The 23265-nt window shown below is 67.5% G+C and overlaps 3 protein-coding genes across 11 annotated transcripts; all 3 read right to left on the reverse strand.

The window, feature by feature from the left end:
- Positions 1-45: 45 nt before the first annotated feature.
- LOC141919130 (high affinity nerve growth factor receptor-like) lies at positions 46-1459 on the reverse strand (the record flags this gene model as incomplete). Its single annotated transcript, XM_074814120.1, has 5 exons — positions 1437-1459; positions 1200-1271; positions 662-730; positions 213-367; positions 46-99 (listed from the first exon to the last, which is right to left on the reverse strand). Coding segments are annotated over exons 1-5 (373 nt in total), but the record flags the coding sequence as incomplete, so codon positions are not given.
- Positions 1460-5715: 4256 nt separating this feature from the next.
- On the reverse strand, positions 5716-14351 carry INSRR (insulin receptor related receptor). The gene is made up of 21 exons (XM_074814108.1): positions 13613-14351; positions 12009-12321; positions 11775-11917; positions 11484-11628; positions 11183-11397; positions 10987-11113; positions 10593-10831; positions 10348-10515; positions 10051-10240; positions 9884-9925; positions 9510-9775; positions 9227-9363; positions 8826-8991; positions 8175-8283; positions 7971-8041; positions 7252-7481; positions 7060-7170; positions 6780-6939; positions 6560-6689; positions 6337-6471; positions 5716-6128 (listed from the first exon to the last, which is right to left on the reverse strand). Exons 1-21 carry the CDS (start codon positions 14262-14264, stop codon positions 5864-5866), a joined length of 4014 nt encoding a protein of 1337 aa, XP_074670209.1. The 5' UTR covers positions 14265-14351; the 3' UTR covers positions 5716-5863.
- A 2500-nt stretch (positions 14352-16851) lies between these two features.
- Positions 16852-23071, reverse strand: LOC141919122 (death-associated protein kinase 2-like). 9 transcript variants are annotated; one of them, XM_074814104.1, is made up of 14 exons: positions 22486-23029; positions 21047-21357; positions 20825-20895; positions 20245-20369; positions 19887-20108; positions 19637-19775; positions 19323-19452; positions 19104-19152; positions 18952-18978; positions 18678-18830; positions 17982-18027; positions 17800-17889; positions 17499-17582; positions 16852-17210 (listed from the first exon to the last, which is right to left on the reverse strand). In XM_074814104.1, exons 3-14 carry the CDS (start codon positions 20891-20893, stop codon positions 17130-17132), a joined length of 1215 nt encoding a protein of 404 aa, XP_074670205.1. In that variant the 5' UTR covers positions 20894-20895; positions 21047-21357; positions 22486-23029; the 3' UTR covers positions 16852-17129. The 9 variants fall into 9 exon arrangements, with proteins under 9 accessions (XP_074670205.1, XP_074670208.1, XP_074670202.1 ...); XM_074814107.1 differs by lacking the exons at positions 16852-17210; positions 17499-17582; positions 21047-21357 and having other exon boundaries at positions 17591-17889; positions 22486-22707; positions 22806-22871; positions 22987-23071; XM_074814101.1 differs by lacking the exons at positions 16852-17210; positions 17499-17582 and having other exon boundaries at positions 17591-17889; positions 22486-22871; positions 22987-23036.
- Positions 23072-23265: the final 194 nt, after the last annotated feature.

Consider the following 23265-nt stretch of genomic DNA (forward strand, 5'->3'; position numbering starts at 1 on the left):
TAGCCGGTGGCTCGGTGGCGGCGATGTGGCAGGTGAGGTTGACACCGTCCCCTTGGCGCAGCACCGCGTCGGGGGGCTCGATGCGGACGCTCGGGGGCTCTGCCGAGGGGAAGGAGCTCAGCGGGGCCACGTCCCCACTCTGTCCCCAAGCTCTGGGCGGGAGGGGGTGCGGACACAAGCACCCAAACCCGGCGGGGTCCGCTGTTACGTACCGCAGGCGCGGAGGGGCTGGCTGCCCAGCGGGACCAGCACGCTGCCCTCCCAGCAGCCCAGTGACTGGTTGCCCAGTTCAGCCCGGCTCCCGTTCTGCCAGAGCTGCAGCCAGCGCAGGCCGCAGGAGCAGTTGAAGGGATTCCCCACCAGGATGCTGCGACGGGGCAGGGGAGAGGATGAGGGGTCAAACGGGGGGTGGTGACCCCAGCTCCGGGTCATACACTCCCCCCCACAGCACCACGGGCATCCCCCTGCACCCAGCGCTGCCCGTGCCCCCCGAGGTGCGCGAGGGGTCACCCCCGGGGTTGTCACAGCTGCCATCTCGCTGTGTCCCCCAGCCCCGTCCCTGCCTCCACATCACCCCGGGGTCCATCCCAGGCAGGGGATGCTCCGCACCCACCTTCCCCCCCCGCCCCCCCCCCCCCCCGTCTCCACCGCCATCACTCACAGCTCTTGCAGGGGCAGATGCTGGAAGGTTTTCCAGGAAAGGCTGTGCAGCGCGTTGGAGGAGAGATTCCTGCCGGGACAAACCCCGTCACCCCCCCCTCTTCCCGCCGCAGACCCCCAGCCCGCATCACCCCCCCACCTTGCAGGGTCTGGCCGGGGCACGGGACAGCACCGGGGCCACCGTTGTCACACCGTGACCAAGCAAAACCACCTCTGCCAGGGTGTCACCAGCCTTCCCTGCACCCCACGTACCCCAAGACAGGGTGTCCCCCCTCCCTCTATGGGGTCCCCTCCCACACTGGGGCAACACGGAGCTGCCAGGGGGGCCGGCAGCCGCCTGCCAATCAGGGGGGGGATCGATGGTTTCCCACTCAGCGGCAGAGCCCCCCGTGGCCCCCCCGGCCCCAGCGCTGCGCCCGTGGGCAGCGGGACACCATCGATTCTGCCTGGGCGCGGGGACCAGCCACCCTGCGCCAGGGCTGAACCCTAAAAGTGATGGTGGGGGGTTAGGGGAGGGAATTTGGGGGGGGGATACTCACACGTGGCTCAGCCTGGGGGTGTCCAGGAAGGCATCGGCAGAGACGTGCTGCAGCCCCGACCTGGAGATGGTGCTGGGGGAGGAAAGGGCTGAGCACCCGCACTGGGGACCCCCAATCCCCACCCTGGGAGCACCCCCCTTTGCCTCCCCGCAGCGAGATCAAGCTCTGGGGATCCCCCATCCACCAGCGCCCCCCTGCCCCTGTTTCTAAGCAGGGACCCCACCCCGGGGTGCTCACAGGCTCCTGAGGTCCCGCAGCATCCTGGTGTCAGCCCGGGTCAAGGTCGTCAGCAGCTGCTGGTTCTCAATGACGCTGGAAGGCAAATGAGGGGGGATCGGGGGAGTAGCCCCAAAACCCCCCACGCGCCAGGGGCTGCCGGCAAAGCGGGGGGCGAGGGGAGTGGGGGGCCACGGCTCTCCCCCTCCCTGCACCAGCCCACGGCTGGGGACAGGGACGGAGCTGAGCTGCCCCGCTGTGCCTCAGTTTCCCCTGGGCAGACAGGGAGGAGCTGGGAGGGGGGGTCAGGGGGGGTCGAGATGGCAGCAGGGGATGGGGCCGGGGCTGAGCCGCGGCTTGGAGCCCACGGTCTCACCCAGAGAGCGAGTTTGCCAGGTCTCAGCCCCACTCGCCCGTGGGTCCCCACCTTTCCTCGCACCCCACATAGGGGCAATGAGGCTGGGGGTGATGAAGCTGTTCCCCCCCCTCCCCTTTTCTCAAGGCAGGGGGTGAAGAAAAGCCCCTTTGGGAGCGGGTGTGGGGTTTTCCCACCTGCCCCACCCCAGGGGCTCCCCTGCGAACCCCAAATTTTTAGCGGTTAATTGGGGAGTCAGACCCACACCGGGGGGGTTTTGGTCCCACTGACCCCCGGGGGGTGGGGGGGGGTCCCTATCGCCACCCCCACGGACGAGGCTGTGGGGATGGAGGGACGAGGGTGGCTGGGGCAGCGGGAGGGCCGGGGGTCTCTCGGGGACCGCCACCCGCCCCCGCCCCAGCCAGCGAACAAAGAACTGGCAGCGCCCCGCGGCGCAGCGTCCCCTGACCCGCGGGGGAAACTGAGGCACAGCGACGTGCCGCAGCCACCCGCCGGCAATGCGGCACAGCCGGGGCTGCGCGGGGGAGGACCCAGGAGACCGGGCACCCCGGCATCACCCAGCACCCCGTACCCCCCCCCCCAGCACCCTCCTCACCCCTCCTCACTCCAGCCCTCCTCTCCCCACCTTGGAACAGGGGGATGAGCGAGAGCAGAATCCCCCCAAACCAGCAATTCGGGGTGCCCCCCCCCCTCAGACTCCCAACCCTGGTGCAGGGTGACAGCCCCGCCAGGGTGGGGACGAGGGCTCAGTGTTCCCCCCCTGCACCCACAGCTCCCTGCGCGAGCACCCCGCTGCGCCCTCAGCCCATCGCTCCCACTGCCATCGCTGTGGGAGGGGGTGAAGAGCTGCCCCCAGCCCCTTGCTCGCTCCCTGGGGAGGGGGGATGCAGCAGGGCCCCCCCCCCATCTCTGCAGCCTCCATCCCCCCCGTCTCCCCACAGCCATCCCGGCCCCACAGCACTCGCTGCTCTGTTGCTGCCCCAGCCCAGCCCATCGCCCCGTCCTGAGCCCCGACACCCCCAGCCCCATCACCCCCCATCACCAGCGGCCCCCAGCCGCGTCACCCCCAGCCCCATCACCCCCATCACTGGCCCCCAGCCCCATCACCCCCAGTCCCACACTCCCCGTTCCATCACCGCACCCCTCAGCCACGTCACTCCCAGCTCCATCACCCCCTTCTCCGTCCCCAGCCCCGTCACCCTCAGCCCCTCCGCCTGGTCCCTGAGCTCATCACCCCCAGCCTCATCGCCCCCATCCCCAAACTCCATCACCCTCATCTCCACCATCCTGTCCCCGAGCTCCACTGCCCCCACCCCATCACCACATCCCTCAGCCCCGTCACCCCCAGCCCCGAGCTCCATCACCCTCATCTCCACCGCCCTGTCCCCAAGCTCCATCACCCCCCCGCCCCATCACTGCATCCCTCAGCTCCATCACCCCCAGCCCTGTCACCCCCAGCCCCCCAGCCCGGTCCCCCAGCTCTGTTACTCCCATTCCCGTCACCCCCCGTCCGGTCCTCCAGCTCCATCACCCGCATCCCTGTCACCCCCAGCCCCATCGCCCCCATCTCCATCGCCCTGTCCCCCAGCTCCATCACCCCCCGCCCCATCACTGCATCCCCCCCGGTCCCCCAGCCCCATCACCCCCTTCTCCATCACCCTCTGCCCCCCCGCCCCGTCCCCACTCACACGTCGGTGAAGCCGCCGGTGCGCAGCAGCCGGGCCAGGCTGCCCACGGTACCGGGCTCCCGGCAGAGCAGGATCCCGGCCCGGGGGCAGCGGCAGGGCCGGGGGCAGGGACCGGCAGCGCCCGGGGCGGGCAGGGGCAGCGGCAGCAGCAGCGCGGCCAGGCAGAGCCAGGCGGGCAGCGGCGGCATCGCGGGGCCGGACCCGGTGCTGGAGCCGGTACCGGACCCGGTGCTGGAGCCGGTGCCGGAGCCGGTGCCGCCCTCCCTCGCACTTGCCCGGCAGCCCGAGCACGGGGCCGTGCGGGGCTTAAAACCAAGGCAGGGACCGGCCTCCCGGGAGGGGCCGGCGGCTCCCCCCGCCCCGGCACCGCCCCGGCCCCGGAGACCCCCCCGGCCGTGACTCACCGGCACTCGGGACCCGGGAAGCCCCCGGAGCGCTGGGGGGGGGACACACAGACACGCGCTCGGCCGCAGCCCTGCCCGGAGCCCCCCGCCCCGCGGGGACGGTGTCCCGCCGCACACGGGCAGCGAGCAGGGCGCCTGCCTGCACCCTGCCTGCACCCTGCCAGCACCCTGCCTAGACCCCTGCACCCTGCCTAGACCCTGCCTGCACCCCGCCTAGATCCCACCTAGACCCCTGCACCCTGCCTAAACCCTGCCCGCACCCCGCCTAGACCCCTGCACCCTGCCTGGACCCCTGTCTAGACCCCGCACCCTGCCTAGACCTCACCTAGACCCCTGCACCCTGCCTAGACCCTGCCTGCACCCCACCTAGACCCCTGCACCCCACCTGCACCCCACCTACACCCTGCCTAGACCCTGCCTAGACCCCTGCACCCTGCCTAGACCCCTGTACCCGACCTGCACCCTGCCTAGACCCCCACCTAGACCCCTGCACCTTGCCTGCATGCCTGTGCCCTGCCCTCACCCTGCCTGCACTCTGGCACCCTACACCCGCACCCCCCAGCCCCACAGAGCAGCATCCTGACACCCCCGACCACACCGCGGCACACGCCTGCACACACACATACACGTGCACACGTGTGTGCACACACGGACACACGCACAGCTCCGCTCCAGGACCAGGCTGCACCTAAGGGACAGGGGACATCACACCAGCACCCCCGGGCTCCCGGGGCCACCAAGAGCCCCCCAACCTGTCACACCCCCCCCAGACCGTGCCCCAAAAATCTGGAAGCGCGACGGAGCCGCCCTGGCTCAGGCTCTTCCCCCAGCCCCGTTACGTTGGGGCGCAGAGAGGCTGGAGATGGGGGCGGGGGGGACATTTGGTGGCGGGGACTCTCCTCCTCCCCCCCGGGGGTCCCCATCCCCACCTGGCTGCTGCCTGTCCCCAGGTCTGTCCCAAAGCACCTCGGAGGTGGCTCATCCATGCACCGAGTTTAGCACGTTCTCAGCCTGAGTTCCTCCCGTGTGCCTCCGCCCCGGGGCCCATCTCCCACCCACACCAGCCCCCAGTGACACCCATGGGGTCACGGTTCTGCTCTGGGGTGACACCCCCCCACCCCCAAGACCCCACAGCACACACACCCCCCCCCACCAGAGCCGGCCAGTGGCTGCCGCCCGCCACGTCCTCCTGGATTCCAGCGCTTTGACGTTTTTCCCCAGAAACGCCCCCAGTTTGGGCACCGCAGGGCAAAGCCACAGCTGGGGCGTGCAGGAAGCGGATGGGGTTGGTGGGGGAGGGAAGAGGGGGGAGTGGAAATCCCCGTGTACCACCCCCCCCATCCTGTGACCCCCCCCCCAAACCAGGCACCGCCACGGCCGAGCTTCGTCCCCCTTTATTCACGCTCATCCCACAGATTAGACAGTGAAGCCCCTTCTGCAGACCAGCACAGCCCTGACACTGGTCCCAGTGCCAGGAACTGGGGGGAGGCACGAGGGTGGCCCCAGGCGGCTCCCGCTGCGGGGCTGCCCCGTGCCTCAGTTTCCCCACCTGTAAAATGGGGGGGGGGGGGGGGGGGGCCGCACTACTGACCTGTTTGCTGGGTGGGTGGGGAGCGGCGGTGGAGGCAGGTTGGTGGGGGGACCCTGAGCTTCAAATCCCGCTGCCCACCCCCAGAAATCCATTCCCCCCCCCCAAAAAAAAAAACCATAAGGAAAGACCAGGTGGTCTCCTCCCAACCGGCAGCCCCCCACTCCCTCCCCCCAACTTGGGGCACCCCAATTTATTCCTCAGGGGAAGCGCACCCTACGGAGCATCCTCGCTCTGCCTGCCACCCCCCTCCCAAGGCACCCGCTCCTCGGCCGGGCCCTTGGAAGCAATAAATAACGCGGTGGGGGGGGGTCCTGGTGGTGGGGGGCGCGGCCGGAGGAGGATGGATGGAGAAGGGGGGTGCAGAGTCCGAGGACACCCCGGGGTCAGAGTCAGGCCGTCCCGTTGGGGAGCCGGCCGGGGCTGCGGTCCTTGCGGGCGGGCAGGGGGGACGCGGGGGGCTCGTCCTCGGCGGGGGACTGCTCCGTCTCGGCGTCGGAGGGTTCCCCCGAGCCGCGCCGGCGGTTCTCGGGGCTGTAGAAGAAGGAGAGGGTGCGGAAAGCGGGCGCCATGTGGTCCTTGATGCTCTCCAGGAGCTGGACGAAGGAGGGACGCTGGCGCGGGTTCTGCTGCCAGCACAGGCACATCAGCTCGTGGCTGCGGGAGAGAGGGAACCCGCTGGGTTTGGGGGGCACCCTGGCACCCCACGGTGGCAGAGACCAGAGGCCAAGGTGATGGGCTCGGTGCTGGTTTCCCCCTCCCCAGCATGGTGAGGATCCAGGGTGCTGGTTCCCCCTACCCAGGCGTTTCCCGCAGCAGGGTGAGGGTCCGGGGAAGGGGGTGGCGGTCCCCCCGCTACACTCACAGTTTGTCGGGGCAGTTTTCGGGGCGCTCCAGGACGCCGTTGTCCATGACGAAGCGCAGGACCTGCTCGTTGGACATGCCCTGGTAGGGCTGCTCGGCCAGCGTGGCGATCTCCCACAGCACCACGCCGAAGGACCTGCCGGCACATCGATGCTCAGCGGGGGGGACGTCCCCCAAATCCCACCTTCCCCCCCCAGCGACTCCCCCGCACCCCAACAACCTACCAGACATCGGACTGCGTGTTGAAGATGCCGTCCTTGAGGGCCTCGGGGGACATCCAGCGGACGGGGAGCAGCCCCTTGCCCCCTTTCCGATAATAATCAGTCTCGTAGATATCCCGGGTCATGCCGAAATCTGGTGGAGGAGGAAGAGGAGGAGGAGGAAGGCGTGAGCAACAGGAGGGGCCGGGGCTGGCAGCGAGCCTCCCCGCCACTGCCCACCCACCTCCGATCTTGACGGTGAAGTCCTCGGACACCATGCAGTTGCGGGCAGCCAGGTCGCGGTGCACGAACTTGTTGGCGTTGAGGTAGGCCATGCCGTCGGCGATCTCCCCCGCCATCTGGATCATGTCCTTGAGCGACGGCGGCGGCAGCCCGGGGTTGTTCTGCGTCACGCACAGAGAGTTGGGGTTTGGGGACACACACACACACCCCAAGACCCCCCCGAGAACAGGGTGGGCACCTCTTCGCCCGTGGGATGCTGCGGCACCCCCCCAGCCCCTCACCTCAGCGTCAGGCCTGAGCGAGCGCAGGTAGCTCTTCAGGTCCCCACGTGTCATCAGCTCCATGATGACCAAAGCTGGCTGGCCCTGGGACACGACGCCGAGCAGACGGACCTGGGGGGACAAAGAGGGGTGGCACGTCAGTGGCTGGACCCCCCCCATTTCCCCTCCATCCCCCCTCGGCCGCCCACCTACCACGTGGTGGCACTTGAAGGCTTTCATGACGGAGGCCTCGTTGAGGAACTCGATGCGCTCCCGCATGGTGGCCAACTCGTTGACTGTCTTCAGGGCCACCTTGGTCTCCTCGCCCTCAGCGGCCAGCCCCAGTGCCAGCCCCTCGTACACCATCCCGAAGGAGCCCTGCCCCAGCTCCCGGATCACCGTGATCTTGTCCCGCGACACTTCCCACTCATCGGGCATGTACACTGCGGGGCGCGGGGGGACCACCCCGTCCCCCTCACCATCCTCATCCCCATCCCTGTCACCATCCCCATTCCTGTCACCATCCCCACCTCCATCCTCACACAATCCTATCTCCACCCCATCACTATCCCTGTCTCCATCCCCATCTCCATCCTTGTCCCCATCCTTGTCCACCTCCCCATCCCATCCCAAGGTCCATCTTCATCCCAACCCCATCTCCACCCCCATCCAATCCCATCCCCATCCCATCCCCATCTCCACCTTCATCCCCATCTCATCCCCATATCCATCCCATCCCCATCTTCATCCCATTCCCACCCCCATCCCATCCCCATCCCATCTCTATCCCCATCCCCATCCCCATCCAATCCCCATCTCCAACCCCATCCCCTCCCTATCCCGTCCCATCCCCATCTCCATCCCCGCCCCACCCCACACCCCCGGCACGACCCCACAGACCCGGGGGGACACCCCTGCCCGTCCCTACGTACTGTCCGAGGCACTGAAGTACTCGGGGTTGACGGAGGCGTAGAGTGTCCCGCTGGGGTACCCGGCGTTGCTCCTGCCAGAGCCGGGCAGCCCTCAGAGGAGGGGGGGCGAGGGCACCATGCCACCCCACCACCACCCTTCCCCAGCCCTGGCACGGCTGGATCGGGGCCCAGCCCAGCCCTGGGGGGTGAGAGGGGGGTCGTTACCTCTTCTTGTTATAGAAGAAGAGGAAGATGGCGAGGCAGGAGATGAGCACCATGAGGACCACGGGCGTGACGGTGAGCAGGACGTAGAAGCTGCCGGACTCCTCCTCGGCTGCCGGGACCAGCGACCGTGGGCCAGGGTCTGGGCACCCATCGCCCCCCCACACGCTGCCCCCAGCCCCCCAGCTCAGCAGCACACACTGATCTCGGGGTGTCCCTGTCCCAGAGCACCCCCCAGTCCCCCCAATCCCCCCAGCATCCTCCTGATCCCCAGCTCCCCAAATCCAGGAGCATCCCCTGAGCCGCAGCTCCCCAGCCCAGCAGCACCCACTGATCTCAGGGTGTCTCCAGCCCATCAGCATCCCCCAGTCCCCCAATCCAGCAGCGTCCCCCAGTCCCCCAGCTCCCCCAATCCAGGAGCACCCCCTGATCCCCAGTGTCCCAGCCCTGAAGCACTCCCTGCCCCCCAGCTCCCCAAACCCAGCAGCATCCCCCAACCCTCCCTCTCCCCATCCCACCACCACCCCCCAACTGCCCAGTGCTCATCCACCACCCCCCCCCGACCCCCAGCTCCCCAGCCCCACACAGTCCCCCCTCCCTGCCTGTCCCACAGCCGGGGACCCCACTGATGTCCCCCTTGTCCCCCGCGGGTACCTGGGCCCAGGATGTAAAATTTGACGAGCCCCGTCCATGAGCCGTTGCCGGCCAGCGAGGTGGCCCGGACCTTGGCCGAGTAGTTGCCCGGCTGGAGCAGAGCCAGGTGGACCCCCCCGTACTTGGAGTAACGGTGACGGGAGACACAGACGACAGTGGTGACCTCCTGGAGGGGACAGTGGGGGGGTGGCAAAGGGGGCTTCAGCCCCCCCAAGACAAGGGAAAGGAGAAAGGGGAAAGGGGAAAGGGGAAAGGGGAAAGGGGAAGGGGAAGGGGAAGGGGAAGGGGAAGGGGAAGGGGAAGGGGAAGGGGAAGGGGAAGGGGAAGGGGAAGGGGAAGGGAGCTGTGCCCCCTCACCAGACCTGTCAGGGCAGGGGGTGCTGGTGGGGGATGGTCCTCACCTCGCTCTCACGGCTGTATTTGATCTCATACTTGAGGATGAGCCCGTTGGGGTTCCTGGGCTCTTCCCAGCGCAGCAGGACGCTGTTCTTGCTGGCCGGCTCCCACGTGACGTTGCCGGGAATGTTGTCAGCTTGCACTGGAGGGGGGCACAGGGGGGGTCAAGCTCTGAGGGCATCACCCAGACCCCAACCCTCTGCCAATCCCCTGGAATTCACCAGGAGCCCAGAGCATCCCAGCATCGCCGAGCCAGGGCTTGGGAGGGGGGAGGCTGATGGGACATACGCTCCGGCATGGTCCTGGCGAAGACGAAGGTGGCGGCGCTGCAGCCCACGGTGTGTGCGGCGTGGTTACAGGCGTGGATGTCGATGCGGTACTCGGTGAAGTGCCGCAGCCGCGACAGCACCGCCCGGTCGCGCACCACCTTGTCCTCAAAGATCTGAAAGTCGGGTTTGGGCTCGCCCCCAGCGCGGCTCGGGGCCGGCGGCTCTGCCGAAGAGGCGTTGGCCGGGGATGTGATGGCCACCACGTCCCTGCGCCGCTTCGGGGTCCTGCGGGAGATGGGGACAGGAGGTGGTGGGGAGCCAGGATGCCTGGGATGTCCCCCAAAATCGAGCAGGGGAGGGGAGACCCTCCAGGTTTGTGTGGTCACCACTCACCTCTGCGGGTTCTTGTTGATGGACGTCACCTTCCAGGGTGGTCTGAGACAGCAGGAAATTGGTTAAAGGATCTGCCAGGAGCAGCCACCAGACCCCCCACCTGGGGCAGACCCATGCACCCAACTTGGGGGACCCCCTCCTGACACAGGGACCCCCCCAGACGGCACCTGGGGATGATGATGGAGTTGTGGAGGAAGTTCTCAAACTTCTTCTGGAAGGACTCGGCCTCGCCCTCCATGCGGAGCTGCCCGTCGGCAGGGCGGCAGGGGCAGCACCGCTCCTCTGCGTCCTGCTCCACCTCGGGGACGTCCCCGTCCCCAAAGCGGGTGTCGGCACTGCTGGTGGGCAGCTTCAGACCTGCAGGCAGAGACAGGCAGGGCTGGCAGCGCTGCTGGAGCCCAGTTTGGTAGGAGCATCCCCAGCCCAGTGTCCCAGGCAGCCCTGCCTGCCCTGCCTGCCCTCACCTTTGTGGCAGTAGTCATTGACGTAGAGCTCCATGTCCTCAGCCAGCTGCTGCCACAGCACCAGGTAGTAGGTGATGTTGCCGTTGCGCTGCGTCGGCGGCTTCCAACGCACCACGATGTGGGAGGAGGAGTTGGACATGGAGATGACATCCCGGGGCACCGTCGGGGCTGGGTGGACACTGGGGTGTCAATCCATCTTTGGGGGACCACCACGGGCATCCCCATCCTCCTCCCCAGCCCCTTACCCGCCGGCATGGTGCGGATGTAGACCACCTCGCTCTGCGCCCCGTAATTGCGTCCTTCCTCGGCGGTGGTGAGGGTGATGGCGCGGACGAAGATGGCGTATTGGGTCCAGGGGCGGAGGTTGAGGAGGGCCACCCCCGGCGCCTGCTCACTGCTGAGTGGCAGCTCCACGTCCAGCACGTTCCAGCTCTGCGCCCCACAGGCGTCCTGCCCCACGTACTCCGACACGTTCTGGAAGGGTCTGCCCCACACCGGGCATTGGGGAGGGTCCCAGAACCCCCTCCCAGCCCCACGACCCCCCTGATGTCCAGCAACCCACCAGCACACAAGGACACCACAGGGTGAGGTCCCCAAACTCTCCGCGATGGGGACAAGTAGGGGGCGGGGACCACTTACGACTCCTTGTAGTAGACGATGAAGCTGAGGAGGTCCCGGTACTCGGGGGGCCGGTACCGCTCCCACTTGAGGAAGATGCGGTCGGACTCGGTGACGTTGGAGATGAAGCGCAGGGTCTGGGTCTTGCCTGTGGAGAGGAGGGAGAGTTCAGGCAGGAGGTCGCGGTGCTGCCGGGTGTCCCCGTCCCTGTACTCACAGGACGCCCGGTCCCCGTTGGTGCGGGGGTTGATCTCCGCCTTGTTCTGCCGCCCCTTGGTGCCCGTCACCTCCTCCATGCGGTAGATCTCGGCCAGGCACAGCTTGGGGTTGAAGGCGAAGTACATCTTGCCCACGGGGATGGAGAGGACGTGGTGGCTCCAGTCCCAGAGCTGCTGCAAGTTCTGGTTGTCCAGGACGTACAGGGTGTAATTCCTGGAGGAGAAGACATGGGTAGAGGCGGTGGGCACGGGCACCCCCAAACCCACGTGTGTGTCCCCAACCCACAACCCCGTCCTCACCCGTCCACCATGGAGTCACCACGGATCAGCTTGAGGTTCTTGAAGAAGGACAAAGAGACGAGGGCGAAGGAGTGTTTGATCTTCAGGAAGCCCGTGATGGTCTCGATGAGCCCCAGGCTGCTCTGCAGCTCCGAGGCCAGGTTATCTGGGGACAACCCGCGGGCATGAGCTCGGGGAGAGGGGCACCCCCTCATTAATTCACCCTGCAAGGGAAAAACCCCCCCTCCTTCACCCCCTGCACCCCGCAGCAGCTCTCCCACCCCGGCAGGGGGGTCTGGATCCGGCACTCACAGCCCCGGCGGATGTTCATGATGAGGTTCCCCTCGACGAGGGTGCAGCCCCCCAACTCCTGCGCCGCCTGTGTCGAATCGATGGTCTTGGTGCCCACCTTGCACTCCTTGGGGCACAGCCCCTCGCACTTGTGGCAGAAGATGCTGCGGGCAGGAGGATGGGGGACAGGACGTGAGTCGGGCACCCTGCCACCGCCGTACCCGTGCTGGGGGGCACTGGGGAACCCCCCGCTACCTGCTCTCATTCCTGGTGTAGCCCGAGGGACACTCGGAGAGGCACTGCCGCTGGTGGATGACGAATTTGGAGGCGTCGCGGGGGTTGTCGGAGACCTTGCGGAGGCTGGCGCAGTACTCGGCGGTGACGCAGCGCCAGCCCTCGTACTCGTAGGTGCGGGGCGGGCAGGAGGGCAGGCAGTGCCCGTTGAAGTGGAAGTGGCGGCAGGCGACGCAGGCTCGGTTGTCGCGGGGTCGCCCGCAGCCCCCCAAGCACTCGGCGTGGCAGCACTCGCCCGCCGCCGTGCACGCTGAGCCCGCGCCACACGGGCACACTGCGGGGAGAGAAACAGTGCCGTGGGCGAGGAGAAGCCTCCGGGAGAAGATCGGTCGGCCCTGGGGCAGTGTGGAGGGTCTGGGGGTCTGGGGATCACACAGCGGGTGAGAGGGAAGAGGTGGGGAGGGCTGGGGGGTGGCTGCTGACACCCTCTGGCTCTGGGGGGCAAGGGGAGAGGGGTGGAGGGATGGAGGGAGGGAGGGATGCAAGACTGGATGGAGGGATGCAAGGATGGAGAGAGGAGTGGGGGGATGCAGGGATGAAGCAATGGAAGGATGGAGGGATGCAGGAATGGAGGGAGGGATGGAGAGATGGAAGGATGAAGTGATGGAGGGATGGAGGATGGAGAGGGAGATGGAAGGAGGGATGCAGGAATGGAGGGATGTGGGGATGGATGGAGAGATGCAGGGATGGAGGGAGGGATGCAGGAATGTAGGGACTGATGGAGGCATGGAAGGATGGAGGGATGTAAGGATGGAGGGATACAGGGATGGAAGGATGATGGGATTGAGGGATGGAGAGGGGGATGGAAGGAGGGATGTAGGGATGCAGGAATGGAGGGAGGGATGAAGGGGATGGATGGAGGGATGGAAGGACGCAGTGATGGAAGAATGAAGAGATGGAGGGATGGAGGGATTGAGGGGAGATGGAGGGAGGGATGCAGGGATGGAGGGGTGGATGGAAGGATGGAAGGATGAAGTGATGGAGGATGGACGGAGGCAGGGACAGACTGACGGATGCAGGAACGGGTGGGGGAATGGAGGGACAGCCCAACGGTGAGTGGACGGACGGACAGCTGGGCCGAGGGGCGGCCGTGTGAGCCACTGGATGGGTGCCTGCAGGGCTGCACGGACAGACGGACGGATGGGGTGAGGCTCAGCCCATGCTCAGCCCCAGCCCCAGCACCGGGGCAGCAGCCGAGGTTACAACGCCGATAAGGATCGGTGTTTATAGTATATATTTCATTACCAGCTCTCCTGTTTACAGCAAACGAGCCCGGGAGGGGCCCGTATTTACCTCCCCGCTGGGAAAACAGGGCAACCAGGAGCTGGCCTCTCCTCCGGAGAATGATACAGCGCGGATCCAGTTACCCCCGCCACGCCGCTGGCACGGGCTGCGCTCCCGGCGACAAGGAAGCGATGGCCACGTGCCGGGGCCTGCCATCCCCTGGTGGCTCCACCAGCCTTCCCCAGTGCCCTCCCAGTTTACCCCACAGCCGCCGCGGCGCAAACCAACACCACGCCGGCAAAACAGCCGCCACGATCGAGCCCCGCGCCGCCGGCACCCACCTTTCTGGCAGTAGCTGGATGTCCAGCAGCGATAATCCAGCTGCCCGTTGACGCTGGTCTGCGCGCACGGCTTCTCCACGTCCAGGATGCCCGGGCAGACGTCGGCGCATTCTTCGGCCAATTTATTGCCGACGATGTAGGTGTTGTCCACGGCGTCGGGCAGCAGCAGCCCCCAGTCGATGGTGGAGAGGTGGCAAAGCTCCTGATTGCGCTCGATGCGGACGGAGCCGCGCAGGACGTGGCCCAGGCTGTGCAGCCCCACGTCCCGCAGATGCGGCATCTCGAAGATGACCAAGGCGTAGCTGAAGAAGAGGTTGGTGCCACGGATGACCGAGAGGTTGGGGAAGAGATCCCGCAGGCTCTCCAGCCCGTAGACGCGGAAAAGGAGCAGGTACTCGGTGATCATGAGCAGGCGAGGGAAGCTGAGCCCCCGAAAATCCTCGGCGCCCGTGGTGAACATCAGCAGGATCTGCAGGTTGCCCTCGATGATGGAGCAGTTCTCCAGCTTCTGCAGCTGGGAGACGTCGTTGCGGATGTCCATGCTGCCGCAGACTGGGGTGGCGAGAGGGGGACGCCGTGGGCAGCAGGGATGGGGCAGCTGCCCCCTCAAAACCCCCCCCCTGTGACCCAGGGGTCCCCCCTCTGTGCCCATGGCTGGGGCCGCAGTGATGCTCGGGGGGGTTTAATATCCCGGCGCTGCCTGTCAGAGGGGGCTGCAGTCGGGTTGGGCTGTCGGGGAAGACGCGAGTGGCTCTGACAGGCAGCCGGCGCGTTGCGGCTCTCCGGGGCACGACGCGTCCGTCAGCGCGGCGAGCGGTGATGTTAACGAGCTCTGGCTGCCCGGGCGGCTGTCTCGCCCCACCGATCACATCCCAGCCCCACCCGGGGGGGTCTGGCTGGGGGTGCAGAGGGATTTCCCCCTTCCCCAAGCTGTGGGGCAGCCGGGGGGGGGGGAGCATCTTCCCCCCACGGACATGTGGTTACCCACAAGGTCGCTCCCATTAACTCCCCGGCACGGTGCCCAGGCGGGCTAACGGGGCACACGAGGCTACCGCGGGCACCCACGTGGCACGGCCGCCCCGGCGGTGGGTTTGCCATCGCGGGGATTTCCCACCCGGAGCCTGGCAGGGAGCGGGAGCATCGGGGGCAGCACAGGGCCGAGCATCCCCCACTTCCCAATCCCGGCAGGGACGCAAGAGCCAGGAGGAGCTGGCAGCTTCCCACCGGCAGCATCCCCGGCCTGAAACCTGACGCCGAGTTATGATGGAAAGAAGCTGCTGAGATCCCCGCGAGGGATTTACTGTAAACACCCGGAGCAAACACAACCGGCTCGGCCTGTACCCTAAACACCGGGCAACGCCGGCACCCCGGCATGGCCGTCCCTGCCACGGGGACCCGCCGGCCAGCGGCTCGTGGCCGTGTCCTGAACGTGTCCCCGGTGGCGTTTCTCCCCTCCCGGTGTCACTCACTAACCATGGACACCGCGGCCCTGGCAGCTGCCCGCGGCGGCAGGATCGTGCCCCACGCCAGGGCTCGGCAATTTGTAGGGGGTTGGTGCCGGCCGGGGGGAGCCCTGTGCCCCCCAGGTGAGGACACGGGGGTCCCCTCCATCCTCCCGTGAGACAGGAGGGGTTACAGCCCCCGCTGCCACCGCCACCCGCCCTGACCTTGGCAGTCACCCCGTCCCTTCACCGCACACGGGGACGGGGGACCCCGCGTCCCTGGAGGGGGACAGATTGGGGACAGGGGTCCTTGGTGGGGGCAGACACAGCGAGGTGTGTGTCCCCCCCGGCAGCTCTCAGCACAGCCCCAGCACCGGGATGCTTCACCCCCTCCTCCATCGCTCCCACCCCCTCTCAGTGCTTGGGGAAACTGAGGCACGGGGCGAGGGGAAGGCAGGACAGACTGACAGACCCTGAGCCCTCCTGGTACCCCCACCCAGACGGACGTCCCCCGCCATGACCACAAGAGCTGGGACCCCTCACCGCCCCCCCCCCCCATGCTCCCTGCCCCAGCCGTTTTCCATCCCAGCAGCAGCAAAAATTTTCCACCATCCCAGCTCCTGCCGGGGCCAAGTGATTGATACCCCCGGCTCTGGCCGAGCCCCCCCCCGAGTCCCCCCTTCCCATCCCAACAGCACGGGGGGTCCCACACTCTGCCCCTCCTGCCCTGGATGGGGGGGGGGGTCCACAGCTTACAGGGGGAAACTGAGGCAGGGAGCACCGAAAGAGGGTCTGGCTCTTGTAACCCCCCACAGGCATCGCCACGCAGCCCCCCCCGCCCCGATCTGTCCCCATGTCCCCCCAAGCTCCCACCCCCCCTCTCCTTTCCAGGCACTTACTTTCAGACGGGGCTCGCACGAGGGGCAGCGGGAGGGGCCCAAGGACCAGCAGCGTCACCCCCAACCGCAGGACCCCCAGCACCCTTGTCCCCATCCCCGAGTGGGACCCCAGGGTCCCGTCCCCGTCGCGCCTCGGGCGCTGCTGCACCGTGTCCGTCCCCGCCGGCACCCACGGCACGCCGGGATAGGGGTGGCCCCCGCGGCCCTTGCCCGGACCCTGCGGCCCCTTCACTTTTGTTTTCGGCTGGCGCACACTAAATATTTAGCCTGACAACTGTCAGGGCCAGGGCCAGGGCTTGTTTGGGAAATAAAGAGGGGGAAAACAGGGCGGCCCCCCCCTTCCCACGTGGGCTGGGAAGGAAGCGCTGCCTCCTGCCTCAGTTTCCCCAGTTGGAGCAGGAGGATCCAGGTTGCTCTGGGGGGGGGACAACCGAGAACCAACGGAGACCCCGGCACGGAGGGGCCGACGCAAGGGTCACCCTCCATCACGGGGTGGATCTGGGGTGTTTGGACCCCACGTCCCCTGGGTCCCCACATCCCCTGGGGTCCCCCCATCCCCCGGATCCCCACGTCCTGCAGGGTCCCCCCATCCCCTGGGGTCCCCACATCCCCCAGGGTCCCCACGTTCCCTGGGGTCCCCACATTCCTTGGGGTCCCCACATCCCCCGGGTCCCCACATCCCCTGGGGTCCCCCCATCCCCCGGATCCCCACGTCCTGCAGGGTCCCCCCATCCCCTGGGGTCCCCACATCCCCCAGGGTCCCCACATTCCTTGGGGTTCCCACATCCCCCAGGGTCCCCACGTCCCCCAGGGTCCCCACACCCCAGCAGCCCTGCAGCGAGGAGGTGGAGCAGGATGAAGCTGCGGGTGCTCAGCAGATGCAGGAGAGGAGGAGGGATGAGGGGGAAGACATTTATTTCTCGCACCGGGGCTGAGGACGGGCGAGGGTCCAAGCCGTGGGGCAGCCCCCACCCCACTGCAGCAAAGACCTGGGGGGGTAGGACAGGGAGGGGGGTTCTGCTGCCTCAGTGACCCTCCAGCACCATGGAACTGGGAGCTACTGGGGCCGGATGGCGCTGCTGCCCCCTGGGATGGGGAGACAGGGGGATCCCCCCCAGGGCTCCTCTCATGGGATGGGCCCTCTCGGGGGGTCCCGTCTCCTTTTGGGGGGGGGGCTCAGGAGCAGCTGCTTCGCCGCCGGCGCAGCAGCGTGACGGGGTGGCTGCCCTCCTCCTCCTGGTCGCTCTCGCAGCAGCGCTGGGGGCACAGGGGAGGCTGGAGAGGAGGGACAGATCCCCCCCCCCCAGGAGAGGACCCCCCCAAGGGAGAGGAACCCCCCTAGGCGAAACAACCCCCCCAGGGGTGAGGACTCCCCCCTCCCAGGGGAGAGGGCACCCCAGGTGGGGACACCCCCCGTTGCACAGCCACTGCACAGCCCACCCCCCACTCCATCGGGGGGGACAGGCCCCCCCCCCCCCCAAATCCCTTCTCCCCCCCACCCCAGCCCTTGCTAGAGGGGGGATCTGGGGGCTCCTGGCCGCTCACCAGCTCCTCGTCCTCCTTCCTCAGGCCGCAGAGCAGCCGCGTGCGGCAGAGCCGGTTGCAGGCAGCCACCATGTTGTAGGACAGCTGGGGGGGGGCAGGAAAGTGGGGGTCCGAGGGGGGGTCACACCCCTCCTCTGTCCCCAACACCCCACGGCGCTACATCCCCCCGACACAGAGACCCTGCGATACGGCCAGCCCTGGGATGGAGCACAGCCCGAGCTCCCCCGGGACCCCACGGGTGGGGGGACCCCATTTCTGGGTGCCCCCCCCGGCCCCGCCTCGAGCCGGGACCCCCCTTCACCTTCCACTTCCTCCGAGCGTTGAACTTGCGGAAGTTTTTCATGTTGATGGAGGAACGGCTCCGGTTCGCCGCCTGCTTCCGGCTCAGGGGCTGCCGGGACGAGGACACAGCGTCGTCCCCGTGCCCCCACCCTGCTCCCGGGGGTCCGGCGCCCCCCCACCCCCCCAGCCCATCCCTCTCACCTTGATCCAGGGATGGACGAGGCACTCGGCCGCCGTCATGCGGTGCCTGCAGCACAGAGCGGGGGTGGCAGGGGGGGAACGGGGGGGTCCCGGCACCAAACATCCACCATGGGGATGGGGATAGAGATGATGGGGATGATGGGGAGGGGGATGGGATGGGGATGGGGGTGGAGATGGAGATGGGGATGAGGATGATGGAGATGATGAAGAGGGGGTGGAGATGATGGAGATGGGGATGAGGATGGTGGAGATGATGGAGATGGGGATGAGGATGGTGGAGATGATGGAGATGGGGATGGAGATGGGGATGACAGGGATGGAGATGGAGATGGGGCTGGGGATAAGGATGATGAAGATGATGGAGATGAGGAATGGGATGGTGGAGAGGGGGATGAGGATGGTGGGGATGGGATGGAGATAAAGATGGAGATGGGGATGGGGATGCAGATGGGGATAAGGATGATGGAGGTGATGGAGATGGGGTGGGGATGATGAGGATGAGGATGTTGGAGATGGACTGGAAGATGATGGAGATGAATATGGGGTTGATGGAGCTGCAGATGGGGATGGAGACAGCATGAAGATGGAGATGGGGATAGAGATGATGGGGATGGAGATGATGGGGATGGGGATGATGGGGATGGAGATGATGGGGATGGGGATGATGGGGCTAGAGCTGAGGATGGGGACTCTCACCCCGGCTCCTTCACCAGCAGCTGCCGGATGAAGTCCTTGGCCATCTCGGAGGTCTGGCTGAAGCAGTGCTCCTCGAACTCGTAGGCACCAGCCACAACGTTGGAGAGGGTCTCGGCGTCCGTCTCACCCTGGAAGGGGGACAAGCCGCTGAGCCTGCGGGGACACGACAGAGCCACTGAGTGCTGGGACGGCACTGGCTCGGCCCCCCCAGTGCCCGGGCTTGTCCCCGTGCCTCAGTTGCCCCCAACCACAGGGAGCATCTCCCCGTACTCACAGGATGTAGGTGATGACCCCGATGCTCCTGAAAGGCAGAGGTGGGGGTCAGGTGCTGCCCTCCCTGGGGTCCCCCTGTGCCCCGTGGCACCCAGGAGGGTCCCAACCTGCCCCCCCGGCTCAGCCCGTCACCCCCAGGTCCCCGCTCCTCACCACATGTCGGTCGCGGAGCTCAGCGGCTCATAGTTGATCACTTCAGGAGCTGGGGGTGAACGCAGAGCCGGGGGGGGACATTAGAGGGGACAGCACCGTCCCGGCCACCTCCCTCTCCTCACGCCCAGGAGGTCCCATCCCCACCCCGGGGGGTCCTTTCGCTGCGTCCCCACAGAGCAGGGCTGCTCGGGGACCCCCTGGGGACCGCCAGCCCCATACCGATGTACTGGGGGGTCCCACAGAGGCTCTTGAAGGTGACGCCGTCCTCCAGGTGCTGGGCCAGCCCGAAGTCGATGATCTTGATCTGGGGTTTGGGGACATCCTTCTCCTGCAGCATGATGTTCTCGGGCTGCGGGGACAAGGCCGGGCACGACAGGGTGACGAGGGGGGGCCAGGATCTGCCGGTGTCCGGTGAGCGCAGCAGCAGCCCGGGAAGGCAGGCAGGATGCGGCCAGGGCTCTGGAGGTGCCCGGTGAGGGGGGATGCAGCCTCTAATCCCCCAGGGAGTGAGGACAGGGGGTCCCCTCGGGCACCTTGAGGTCGAAGTGGGCGATGTGGCGGGCGTGGAGGTACTGCACCCCGTGCAGGATCTGCCCCAGGAACTCGATGGCCTCCTCCTCCGACAGCATCTCCTTGGCCGCGATGAAGTCGAAGAGCTCCCCGCCGCCGATCCTGCGCGGCGCGAGGACGGGGCTGAGCTCCACCACCTCCAACGCACGGCACAAAATGGGAGGGGGGGGGTGTGTATGGGTGTGTCCCCCAACCCTGGGACCCCCCACTCACAGCTCCAGAACAAGCACCATCTCGGCTCGGCTGGCGAAGAGGTCGTGGAGCCGCATGATGTTGGGGTGGTCGAGCTGGCGGAGGATGGCGACCTCCCGCTCCACCTGCGCCCGCTCCAGCCCCAGGCGGCTGCCCCGGCAGCGCCGCGTCTTCACGAATTTGGCGGCGTAGAAGGTGCCGGTGCTGCGCTCCCGGCACCGCTTCACCACCCCGAAGTGGCCGCTGCGGCGAGAAACCGGGCTGGGGGCACGGCTGGGCTGTCCCCCACCCCCCCCCAACACCGGTGGGGGACAACCCAGGCGTCCGGCTGCCTGCGGGGACCCCGCGCAGGCAGGAGCCCTGCCCGCCCCCCGCTCACCTGCCCAGCTTCTCCAGCAGCTCGTACAGGTCCTCCACGTTGCCCGGGCTGAGGGTGGCCACCAGCCCCTCGCTCCCTGTAGCCCCCATATCCTGCGGGGACGCACCAGCATCCGGCTCAGCCGCCTGTCCGGGGTGCGGTGATGTGTTGGACCTGGCCCATGCAGGGACCCCCCACCCTATGGAGACCCCCCCCCGAACACCCTAGAGGGGATTCTCCAGTGTCTAATACTGTGGCTGAGCTGAGGCCCTGGCCGGTTCTCCCAGTTCGTGCCAAACTCTCCAGCACGTGGGGATTTGGAGACCTTCACCCCTCAATCGGGGTGGGCAGGGGCTGCCCAGCGGGCTCAGAAATCAGGCAGGAGCAGGCAGGGAGGGGGGGGGGTCACACCAGCCCCTGTGCCCCTCACTGCACGGGGGAGGATGGGGGGTGCAAAACACAGCGAAAAACTAACATCGCTGTTTGGGGTTTTTTTTAAAAAAAGGGGGTTAATAGTCCAGCCTGGTTGTCCCCCGCAGCCCCCGGGCAGGAGACCCCCACACCCGCAGCCCCACATCTCAGCTCCTCGGCTGCGACTCACCTGGGTGCTGTCAGGGGCAGCTCCCGGCCCCCCCCCAGCCACGACCCCGGCCTGGCCGCCCTCGGCCATCACTGCAAAGACAAGAAGGCCCGGGGTGAGGGGGAGAGAGGCTGTGGGGGGGACAGCGAGGCCCCATGGAGGGCCCTGCCTGCACCCTGCCCGCACTGTGGTCTTGGCAGAGCCCCCCCCAACTCATTACAGTGATGGGTTTTGGTGCAGCACCTGCTAAGGGGGGGGTCTGGTTCTCACCCCCGGCAGCTTCAAGCCACAAACCAGCCTCTTGTGGTGGTCAGCTCACGCAGCAGCAGGCAAACGCCGGGGCGTGACCCCCGCCGTGCCTCAGTTTCCCCAGCTGTAAAATGGGGCTAGTGATCCTCCAGTGGTCAGAGTAGCCGGGACCAGCGGCTTCGCAGGGATGAGGAGAAGGGGGGACGTGGGCTCTGGGCCCCAGTCTTGGGGCCACCTCGATGTCCCCAGCGCTGTGTCCCCGGGAGCGGGAGGTTTCCTGGGCTGGTGCAGGCAGGGGGTCCTGGCTGCGGGGTTCAAGGCCACCAGGAAAGCGATAAGGAAGGTGATATCAGCCAGAGGCGGGGTCCCCCCCGCAGGAAAAAACAGTTCGATAAGGGAGCACGAGACCTTGAGACGTCAGCCCCCTCCCAGCCACCTGGCTCAGCTTTATCGCAGCAAAAAGGACGGCGGGGCCAGATCCTGCACGGGCTCCCCAGCCCCTGCTCAGCACACCGGGATTTACCCCCCCCCCGGATTTACCCCCCTCCCAAAGCTGGAGTGCAAGGGGTTTAATGCCCCCTCTCCTGGGGGGATTCGAGCCCCCCAGGGGATGGTCCCACGCTGGCCACAGGCAGCCTGTCACCACGTCCCCGGCCCCACAGGGTTGTGCTGCACTGGTGGCTGCCCCAAACAGGGGCTGGGACCCCTCCTGTCCCCCCACCGCAGCCCTCTGGGGTCCCCAAGCCCAGTCCTCCCTCGCTCACCCCCGCTCCCAGCCCGGCTGTGCCCCCTTACCCCACCCCGAGCCTTCCTCCACACCCACCGTGCTCTCCCTCACTCCCCGGCCAGCCGGGACAGGGGACAGCTGCTGCCCACGGGGACAGTCCTGTGGCACCCCCAGGGCTGGGTGGGGGACACCCGGCCAGGCACCACTCACCCACGGAGCCAGCTGGTCCCCGGGCTGGTACGTGCGTGGGGGGGGCCATAGCTGGAGCCGAGCCACCGTCCCCAGCATGTGACATGGCCGCAGTGGCCAACACGCCGCCCAGGGTCACAGCGCATCCGTTTGTCCCCCTGGGAGGGACACAAACAGCCGATGTCCCTCGCTGCGCAGCCCCCCCCGCGCCGTGCCGCCGAGCTGGTTTTTGCAAGGGAGGGAAACTGAGGCACGGGCGGCCCCCACGGCTCCGCGGCCGAGCTCACGGCAGCGGGGGCTGGAACCGGGGGGGCTGCGCGTCGTCCCGCTGCCCGTCAGCCCGGGAAAACCGCCCCGGCCTCGGCTGCACGACAGCCAGAAAACGGGCTCCCAGCGAAGTGACCTCGCAGGTGGCCGCTCCCCAGCATCCAACTGCTTAAAAAAAAGCTCCGCAGACCCCCAAAACTCCCTGACCACCCCCTGCACCGGGACAGAGCCCGACCCCGGCATCCCTCACCTCCGGCGCCGCGGCCCCGCGCGCAGCTCCAGCCTTCCTCCAGCAAACCCCGGCGGTGCCAGGCTTTTCCTCGAAATCCCGGCGTTTCCCAGAGAGCCAGGGCAGGAGCTGGCCGCTGGCTCCAGCTGCGGCTCAGAAGAATAAAAGCTCTTTGCGTTCCTCCTCCCAAGGTCTCTTGAGAAATCCCCCCACGCTGTCCCCGTGGCCAGCTGCGGAGAGGAGCTGGAAAAGACCTTTTAGGGGCAATTCCTGGCGTTTCCAGCACCTCGGCTCGTCGAGGAGCGGTGGGACGAGCCACAGGCGGTCAGTGTCCCCCTCACCGACGTCCCGGCGGCTGATGTCCCCCGGCCGCCCGTAAGCGTGAGGATTGCAAACAGGAAACCTGGCTGACAAATAAAAATATTATGCAGCGGCCGCCGGAGGGGAAGCGAGCGGAGGGTGTGAAGGTAGCGGGGAGGGACACGTTTCTTAAGGTGGAGAGAACCAGCGCTGGCACCGCACCGTGTGCCGGGGGATGCTGCGGGGGGCACCGGGCACCAGCGAAGCCACCGCCTGGCGCACCCCGTCCCTGTGCCGGTGCGATAGATGAGCCGGCCCAACGCTAATCCCTGTCCTAATCCCTAATCCCTGCAGCCTCTGGGGTGCAGCCGCGTTGGCACCGCTCGCCGCGGGGCCGGCCGGAGCCTGGCACTAGGAGAGGCAGCGGAGCCAGCGGTGCCGGCTGCCGCGTTCCCCAGCTGGGTTCAGCCCCTTTGTCACATCGGTGCCCCCAGCACATCC

The sequence above is a fragment of the Strix aluco genome, unplaced genomic scaffold (assembly GCF_031877795.1).
Source record: "Strix aluco isolate bStrAlu1 unplaced genomic scaffold, bStrAlu1.hap1 HAP1_SCAFFOLD_136, whole genome shotgun sequence".
In the NCBI taxonomy this organism is placed as follows: domain Eukaryota; kingdom Metazoa; phylum Chordata; class Aves; order Strigiformes; family Strigidae; genus Strix; species Strix aluco.